Below are 10016 nucleotides of genomic sequence, written 5' to 3' on the forward strand. Positions count from 1 at the left end.
TAAAATAACAACACATACAAGCTTTTTAGTACAATAAAAATAGAACATTTCTTTGAATGTGAGGAAATATGAATATTATGTTACAGTATCAGCTTTTAAAGATGGTACGTTAAAAGATCAGATTGAGCAATGAAGGCTTATGGAACCAGCAGATCTTCAAACGCTGCTGACAGAATAAGTATGGTGACGATGGTGATTCCTGCCTGAGAGACTAAATTCGGGACATATTTACTAGGTGCAACGTCGGCGCGTACTCTCCCGCTCAGCCCACATGACAGCCTCCCGCTCTCTGATTGGAGGTTTTGAAATATTTTGCTTGAGCTCATTGGTCTGTTTTGAACTGCTGCTGTACGTCTTTCAATTCAAAAGAGTTTGTCAGCATTCCAGCGGCAGTCTGTGCACGGACAGTACATACGCTAAGAAACAGGGCACAGTCAGGTAATTATTGTTTCTTTGTACACAAGCTGAAATATGACAAATGATTTGTCAGATTAGTTGAAAGTTTGGACCATTCGTTTTGGACAGAAAGTGGTCAGCTACCGCTAGAAAATCAACAGAAAATAACATTAGCTTTTGACGAGTTAGCATTAGCTAAGCTAACCATGGTGATCTTAACTTACTTCGTATGAAGAGAACGGTAACTGCATCTGCTCGGTGATGAGTTTGTATCATTGCTATATATTAACGTTACTGACATGGGCGAAACGACAACACTAAACGTTAGTTAACATCTGAGTCTAAATTTAGAGGTGAGCCACCGAAAATCTAGAAGTCCAGTTCACTCTTAGCGTGATTTGGGCTGTTGAAGTTTAACGTCATTTTGCTTTGGGGCTGTTGTTTTTTTTCCCCAGTTTGAAATACCAACTAAGTAGCCTATTAAAGGCCTAGGCCTATTACAAATGGGTGTAGGTTGTAAGTTAACTGTTGGTACGTTATTTGGACAATGCATGCTGGTAATTATGACTATGCAAGTTACCATAGCCACTCGCAGCCCCCACACGGCTATTGTAAGTAACGTTACAACAGGCACTAATACTTGACTATAAAATGTCGCAGTTGTAGCTGGGAAGGGAAGTGTTAGCAGAAACACAGTGATGATAGTTGTTGAACACCCTTTACATAACACTCTTTATATGAAAGCATGTTTTTTTTTTGTTTACTTTCAGGCAATAATGGAAGACTATTTGAAAATAGAGAAAATTGGAGAAGGTCGGTATTCATATTTTCTGTCTAAATTATTAAGTGTACATGAAAGATTCCTACAGGTGTGGGCTTTATGGAAATAAAGTTACATTGTCATTGTTCTCAGCATCCCTGTGTAATAAGTAGTTAATCAACAATGTCATCATTACAATAAAGTTTATTCACTGTCACTGGCTCTTGTTAAATCATTTAGAATCACTACCTTGTTCTTGCAGGTACCTATGGTGTGGTGTATAAGGGAAGGCACAAGGCCACAGGGCAGGTTGTTGCTATGAAAAAGATCCGTCTGGAGAGTGAAGAGGAGGGGGTTCCCAGCACTGCTGTCAGAGAGGTCTCTCTGCTTCAAGAACTGAAGCATCCTAACGTTGTACGGTACGTTCACTTTGTGTGCAGTAATGGGTGTGTTGCAGATAGGGGTGTGAGCAAATTCTGTCAGGGGAAAAGTTTATTAAAGTAAAATAAGATGTTCCCCTTTTGAAATGCTAATCTTTAACACTGAGCAATATATGGATATTATATCATAATTGTGATATAAGACTAAATATTTAGACTTTGGATATTGTTATATGGTCACATGTCATTAGTGTTATCTTTGCCTGGTTTAAAAGCCTCCATTACAGAAAAGTCATGTCATTTTCTGAGCCTACCAAGCATACTACTTGTTAAATTACTTGCATTTACCCAATTAGACATTGTAACCACATTACTGTGGTATTGCCCTATCATTTTTGAGGTACTTGGTCAAGAATATCATAATAATTGATTTTCTTGCCTAGCACACTGTGTTGTTAGTAGGGTTGCCGCAATGACAAAATTATCGCACTGAACTATTAAGCCTGTGACAATACCAGTAATACAAGGTAACTTTATATAAATTTTTTTAACACACAAGGGTTACAAAAAACTCACTAAACTTTGAGTCCTTTTGTGCAGCATCTATTTAACTATATATTTCTATTTAAGTAATGGAGTGTTGATGCACCATATTTTTACAAGAAAAAATGCTCAATATCCCTAGAGTGCTGTTATAATTTACTCTGTGTGTGTGTGTGTGTGTGTGTGTGTGTGTGTGTGTGTGTGTGTGTCAGACTTCTGGATGTCCTCATGCAGGAGTCTCGTCTCTACCTCATCTTTGAGTTCTTGTCAATGGACCTGAAGAAGTACCTGGACTCCATCCCCTCTGGCCAGTACATGGACCCTATGCTGGTGAAGGTAAGTGTGTTTGTGAGGAATAAACTCTCTGCAGTTTGATGGCTATATTGTTGCATTTCAGTTGTATTTTAAATGGATTATGGAATGAAATGATATATCTCAAGGATAATGGTAACTTGAAATGATTAAACATGAACTCAAGTCATCTACTTTGTATTTGTGCACTCATTTATTCACCAAGTCGCAATTAACAATTAAGTCAACTAAGATATTGTTTGTGTGTGTGCGTCTGTGGAGGAAAATGCAGTTAAACGAATACACTGCGCTTTTAAATAGCATTTTTTTTTAAATTAAAAAACGGAGGGTTGACTGTGTGGCACACTGACAAGGTTTCTCACACATTGACTAATTTGTGGCAGTTGAGTCCTTCACTCTATATGAAGGGTTGGTCAGAATTAGAAAATGTTTTAAAGTGATTGAATTTGCCATTTGTCTTGTCCGGCACAGGTAAACATGTGTGTTTATCTGTTCATACTCCCTCCCTTCATCACTTTTTTAGAGCTACCTGTATCAGATCTTGGAGGGCATTTACTTCTGTCACTGTCGTCGAGTCCTCCACCGGGACCTGAAACCCCAGAACCTCCTGATCGACAACAAGGGAGTTATCAAACTGGCAGACTTTGGCCTGGCTCGAGCTTTTGGTGTTCCTGTTAGGGTCTACACCCATGAGGTGAGAATCCCTTCACACAACACTAGAGTTTGGGGCTAAAACAATTGAACTATAAAATAAAGTAAGTTCTAAGTTTAAAAAAAGCAAGTAAATTCCTGCAGTTTGACTGTTGACTATTGAGGAAATAATTGCATCAATTGACTATATTTACCATCATGCAGGTTGGACAACAACATTAAATACTGAGAGTTTTCCCCTATAGAACACTAACCAACAAAAAGCCTTTAAAATGACGGCAAGTTTATTTAACCACTGTGTTTTCAGGTTGTAACTCTTTGGTACCGGGCTCCAGAGGTCCTCCTGGGTTCACCCCGATATTCAACCCCTGTTGACGTTTGGAGCACTGGGACCATCTTTGCTGAACTTGCTACCAAGAAGCCTCTGTTCCATGGAGACTCAGAGATTGATCAGCTCTTCAGGATCTTCAGGTAGACACATGGATCATATCTCCATTCATTTAGAAGAACCCCTCATAAGTTGTTTTATTCCAAATGTGAATAAAAACATGTAAAGTAGTGATAGTTGTTGATATGAGAAATCATTAAACTTAGACGAAAGTAACAAGTATAGGAAATATTTAACTGGCGCCTGGTTTCTGATCAAAATCCTACTGTTAAAAATGTTTTCAACAGCAGCTGTGGGGATGTTTGCAATTCAAAACTAGAAATAATTAGGTGAGTTGGGGACTGGGGGAGCTACATTTGGAACTGAAAGTCATCCTTAGACATTGCTGTCTACGTATCCATGTCTGAAGAAACTTTGACTAACTGATCAGATGCTGGGTTATGAAAATGTATCGTGTGCTGACTGTTGTGACTGATGTTTGAGATGGATGTAATGAATACATGAAAAGAAGACATGCAGAGGTGGAAGATGAGTTAAAGATCCACAGTGATGATTAGATCTGTGTTTTTCAACCTTTTTTGAGCTAAGGCACATTTTTGTCATTGAAAAGATCACGAGGCACACCACCAACAGAAAATGTTAAAAAATGAAACTCTGTAGCCTATATTCACAATATAAAGTCGTTCTCATCAAAGTGTCTTGAATAGGAATCAAATAAACACAAAGAAAAAGTATTTTATAATAAATTAAAATATTTCTACTCACTCAGTGTGAAACCTGGGCCTGTTTGGATGAACACGGAGCTGATATCCTGGCAGATATTGAAGAAAAGCACACACGAAGCTCTTCCTCAACAGCTCTCAGTCTCTCTCTGTTTTTAGTTTTTATAGCAGTCAGGCTTGAAAAGCTCACCTCGCACAGATATGTCGTGGAAAATGGGAGCAATGTCAAAATAGCTTTGTTTGCCAGAATGGGGAACTCCTTGGCAGTAGCCACCCAAAAACTGTCCAAAGGTAGATCAGCAAAGCTTAGCTTTAAACCACGGTCTTGTCTCAGTTCAGTTAGTTCCTCCTGCTCCTGTAAAGTCATGTCCTTTCCACCAACTGATGCTGAGCTATATGGGTCCCTAACCCAGCCAAGGCTTTCAGTGGAGGCTGAAGAAAAATAAAATGCCATCTTCTCCTCAAGAGTTTTTAAATGTTTAACTATTGTCTCACACAATGCTGCAGTGTTAACATCTTGCCATTGCTTGGTGAGTGTGAACATTTCGAGATTGCCACTTTCCACATGTTCCTGCAAGAGTTGCACCTTTGAACGGAATCCATTTATTTTATCGGTACTTGTCAGCAGGTTTTCATTTTGGCCTTGCATTCGTGTGTTCAGTTCATTCAGATAATGAAAAATATCTGCCAGGTATGCCAGCCTTGCACACCACTCATCACTTGCAAGCAGCTTTGCGTAATCGGACCTCTCATTTGTCAGAAACACTTTGACCATGGCTGCAGCTCCATCAGTGCAGACACTTGTGCAGTTAAAAAGTTAAGTCCTCCTTGTTCAAGATATTCTGATGTGACCCGAAAAATTTCCTCTCCACTTGTTTTTTCTGGTAATGCCTTGCAAAAAAGGAAGTTTTCTCTGATTGCGTCTCCATCCACAAAACGCACATTGGCCAAGAGTTGAGCATGCCCGCTAATATCAGTTGACTCATCAAGCTGCAATGCAAATTTCTTACTGATACGGATCTTTTCCAAAACCACACTTTTGATGTCTGCAGACATGTCATCAATACGTCTGGAAATTGTGTTATCAGAGAGAGGGACTTTGGTTTTTCTTTAGCTGTTTCAGGTCCGAGCATCTCATTTACTGTGGCTTTGCAGGCGGGAAATATTAATGTCTCTGCCACAGTGTGCGACTTTTTTGACTTGGCTACAAGTTCAGCGACGTGATAGCTAGCTTTAAGGGCTCTCTCATTTACCTTTGTGGTTTTTCTCATTAAAGTTGCCTGTTTCTCCGTGTTTTTCACGCAGGCGAACAAAATAGTCCACATTTTTGTTTTGAAGCGAAGGGTGTTTCGTTTGGAGATGGCGTTTAAGCTTACTTGGGACCATAGCACTGTTGGATAGCTTTTCACCACACACCAAGCACAACAGAGTCCGTTTCTTTGCATCGCCGGTAAAAGTAAATCCAAATGAAAGATAGTTTTCGCTGTATTGCCTTGCGCTAACCGTCTTTGCTTTCTTTTGACCTCCACTCATACTTGGGCCTTCACCTGGGTCCGGATTTTGTCCAGGGTCCAGTTCGGCATCTTTCCTTTTCAAAAACTTCTCCATCACTGTCACGTCTCGCTAGCCACAATGCCACTGTCACCGCCACCGGTCACATACATGCATCACTAATTCTCTTGTCTCAAATTAATTAGCTGCCTACCTGCCGCCACCTACTGATATGAAAGAGCATTACATGGTTACTCTGCCGATCACTAGACAGCACGGCACATTACTTGCGGATAATAATTAATTTGTTTTCAATTTTTTTAGGTGAAATTGGATCATTTCCAGTGGTTGAAAAACACTGGATTAGATGATGATTATTTACATCTGCTTTAGTGTGTAACTGCTATGAAACTACCAGCAAATTAACTTTCTCTTCCACTCCATGAAACTTAAAAGATAGTCAATTGGCTGCACTTACAGTAGAATGCACTTTTCAACCTTAACAGAAATGTGCTTTTACAGTTGTCTTTTCATTCAACTATTTACATACACATAATTAAAAGGCACTGGCCTGTCTGTCGGGAGATTCTTGGATTTCAGTGTCTTGCTCAAGAACACTGACATGTTGACAGGAGGAGCTGTGGATCATACCACCAGTCCATGGATGAGTGGACAACCCACTCTACTTCCTGAATCACAACCATCCTAACAGAAAGAAGGGTTGCACAATATTGGAAAAAGAGTGACACTGCAGTATTTACTTCTGTTGTATACAATACATATACTGTGATAGTGTTAACGTTTTATTAGTATCCCTTTTGGCAGTGTCCTGGGTTAGTCAACTTCACTATCTTCTTTGAAACAGTGCTTACGCAAGTAATTGCATCAACACATAGTTGTCTGCCTATGACTGTGAAAGATATATTAGATAGAACTGTCATTACTATTTTTTTTTTAAATTTAAGGTGAACATTTAGCTGTTTACTCTGCCTGTTGTATTAAAATGGGATTGCAGAGCAAAGTCCCTGCTTGCTCTGGTTTTTTGGTGCCCTTAGATAGTTCTATACAGTTACATCTTTTATTTATGTATTTAAATTCTCCTTCTGTTTTTTCCAGGACTCTGGGAACCCCTAACAATGATGTATGGCCTGATGTAGAGAGCCTACCTGACTACAAAAACACCTTCCCTAAATGGAAGTCTGGCAACCTGTCATCAATGGTGAAAAACCTGGATAAGAATGGCCTGGACTTAATGGCGGTAAGGATTAGGTGTTCTCTTCCTCAAACTAGTCAGTCAGATAAAGGTCAGTACACATAAACTTAGTTTCTATGTAGACAGCACAGACCTGCAGGCTAAACACACTGGATGCCTGTGTACTGTGTGGCACCTGCATTGCTGAACTGTACTACGCAGCTCTATCTGTGTACATGGAGTTTGCCTTTAACAATTGTCAATAAATACGATAGCGTGATTTTTCTTTACCGCCTTTGAATCGAGGGGAAAGATGGAGGGAGAGAAACTGCTCCTCACCTATTGTGTTTATTCTCTTCACATCTGTGACATATTCTATAGACGCAGACATTAAAACTATAGTAAAATGCTGGCATGATGTGGATATGACTGTGTGTAAGTCGTCTTCACATATATTTTTGCCAGAGTAGAAATAGGCGAGACTTCTAATCTGTAGATCACGTGACGCAGCAGCCATGCTTGACACCTGCATGAGAAGCGGGACAAATACATCAAGTGTGGCCAATCTAAACTGTTACCATGAACACTGAAATGATTGAAATCAAAATCATTGCACAATGCATTGAAAAATATTTGCACAAGACTGAAACTAGCTTTGGACCTTTTTTATTATCCACTCATTTCTAGTGTATTGTCAGAGACACTCGATCTCTCACAGATCTGTTTTACAGTGGTAGAAGGGATTTTTCAGCTGCAGGGTAATGTGTCTGCACTGTCTAGTGTTTTTTTTTATTTTTATTTTATTTTTATTTTATTTATTTTTTTATCAAACTATTGAAACCAACCTCAAGCCTATATCAATCAACAGTATAAGTGGTTTAGTGGCATAGTCCTTTAAATTATACTTGAGAGGCCACCACTCCTAAATCATGGCTCCTATCATATACCAGTGTAAAACCATACACACTGGTATATGATAGGGCTGGACCCCAATGTTTGACTGTTTGGATTGGCTTTATACTGGCCTACTACAATGTCAACACTGGCAGAACTACTCTACTTCTGGAGCTGTGTGCACTCTCTTTCACTCATGTATCCCTACATGGCACTTAGTGTTTACAACGCATAGATTTGTTTGTTGTGTGGATAGGCCTACTTATGCCATTGTTTTCAGAGTTACAGTTCCATAGAAAGGCATTGTAATACATTTTGGTCACCAGGTTAAATTAAGATATTGATACTTGCACAATTGACATAAGTGTACAATTAACACAAATTACAGGTGTCACTTGTCAGAAAATGAACATAAAGTAGAATGGTGATTGCAATAGCTGTCTAAAGCAGGCTATAAACACTTAATTGTTCCACACATAAAAATATCTTGATTGTCATCTTCCTTTCTTCCTTGTGTTTTTTCTCTGCTGTAGAAAATGTTGACGTACAATCCACCCAAGAGGATCTCAGCACGCGAGGCCATGACTCACCCATATTTTGATGACCTGGACAAATCCACCCTGCCTGCTGCTAGCATCACCAAAATCTAAAACATACTGACCTTATATAATAACATATTCATACCCTTTGTGAATTATTATTCTGTAAATACGTGTCTGTCAAAATTGTTGTAGACTGTGTAAAGTTTTGTCTTTCAACAATGTCTTTCCAATAAAACTGCACTTTCTGTGAGTCTCTAAATGTCGATGTATTGTATTTCCCTTTTTATAAGATTTAGGATACAAATGCAACCTGGATCCTTTCAGCCCAGGGACCTCATTTAAAAAAAATGTTCATAGATTTAGACAGATTGTAAGTCTGTTTTTTATAAGGCCCTTGGCCTCTTCAGCTATAGACCCTAACCCTGAAAACAAATATTGCTTCCCTCAACATATACCATTTTCATTCCTTATTTTCTGTCCAAGTCCAGATTTGCATATAAGACTTTTGAGCTGTGGCTGAGTCATGCACTGTTATAATGGCAACTGTGGGTGGGGAGGTGTTTGGCATGTGTCTCCATCTTTGTATTTTGTGTGTTTAGAGTATGTAGGTAGAGAACTTACAAAAAAAGTCATCAGAAGGAAAATGGCTCAAATAACCTAAAGAGCACCACCTTGTCTGTAATAATGTTGATATTATATATTGGATAATTACTCCACTGATTAATATGATTCAGCTGGCAACAAATTGTTAAACCCTAACTAATGCAGTAAGTAGCTTCTCATTTCTTAAACAACTAAGGAGATTGCTGAAACTACTAAAATTGGGCTAAGAATCGTCCCTTCCATTGTTAAAACCTTGAAGGGCAGTGGTAAACCATCATCACCATTAAAGGATACTTTTACCAGTACCAGTTTACATCAATCAATTGGTGCCAAATTGTGGTACCTCAGAGCGCATCTCTACAGTTTTGTTACAGAGAATGAGTCAGTGATCTCACTAGAACTCAGCCACTGACTGCATCCAAAATTTCTCTTTAACATGCGGTCTGTTTTTTAGTATGTCCTAAACTTTTGTTATGACACCAACAGTATATGAACTGCATACTGTGTACACGGAAATATTAAAGCGTGCCTTTTTTCCCATAACAACTTCATATAACAAGCACTTAGCCCGCTAGCTCGATGCTATCACTGACAGCAACATCTCTACCGTGGTAAAAGTATATTTACAAACACCATTTTTCATTCACACACTTACAATGATATATGTTCTGATATTTACAGGCATACAGTGTTCAATATGCATGGGAAACAAACCCAATCATTTTGAAACAAAGCCACCACTAGTGGAGACGTTGCATACCAAGACAGGGCAGCACATATACATATGATGTTTTTTATTATATTTATTTTTATAGCATTAGGTTGAGAGGCATGAACAGTGATAGATTTGTACATTTTACAGATTTATATGCAATACATCAAGATGCTACTGGAATAAAACAGAAAGACTGACTGACATGAGTATTGATGCTAGAAATATGACTCTTGTAGATGCTTAGCAATAATAACACATAAGCTTTGTTTTTGCATGATTCTTTAATTTAAAGAATGCATTGTGTTGTGATAGTGCTGTCAACTGGATGAATGACATGTTCCTGTGATGAGACCTGCTATTGGCTGATTTGGTGTTTGATGGGGCAGTTTTGGCTGACCTCACTGTAAATATTTCACAACACTTTACA

At 38.8% G+C, this 10016-nt stretch overlaps 1 protein-coding gene across 1 annotated transcript; it reads left to right on the top strand.

Moving 5' to 3' along the window:
• Positions 1-320: 320 nt before the first annotated feature.
• cdk1 (cyclin dependent kinase 1) lies at positions 321-8534 on the top strand. Its single transcript, XM_030441876.1, has 8 exons — positions 321-438; positions 1167-1209; positions 1419-1575; positions 2292-2415; positions 2915-3085; positions 3350-3513; positions 6760-6901; positions 8263-8534. The coding sequence occupies exons 2-8, from the start codon at positions 1173-1175 to the stop codon at positions 8377-8379; spliced, it is 912 nt and encodes a 303-aa protein (XP_030297736.1). The 5' UTR covers positions 321-438; positions 1167-1172; the 3' UTR covers positions 8380-8534.
• The last annotated feature ends 1482 nt before the right edge of the window (positions 8535-10016 follow it).

This window comes from Sparus aurata, chromosome 15, assembly GCF_900880675.1.
Source record: "Sparus aurata chromosome 15, fSpaAur1.1, whole genome shotgun sequence".
NCBI lineage: Eukaryota > Metazoa > Chordata > Actinopteri > Spariformes > Sparidae > Sparus > Sparus aurata.

Coding starts and splice junctions, on each gene's coding strand:
- cdk1 (XM_030441876.1), top strand. CDS start 1,173: ATGGAAGACTATTTGAAAATAGAGAAAATTGGAGAAG. Junction 2,416..2,914: donor TGGACCCTATGCTGGTGAAG/GTAAGTGTGTTT, acceptor TCACTTTTTTAG/AGCTACCTGTATCAGATCTT. Junction 6,902..8,262: donor ATGGCCTGGACTTAATGGCG/GTAAGGATTAGG, acceptor TCTCTGCTGTAG/AAAATGTTGACGTACAATCC.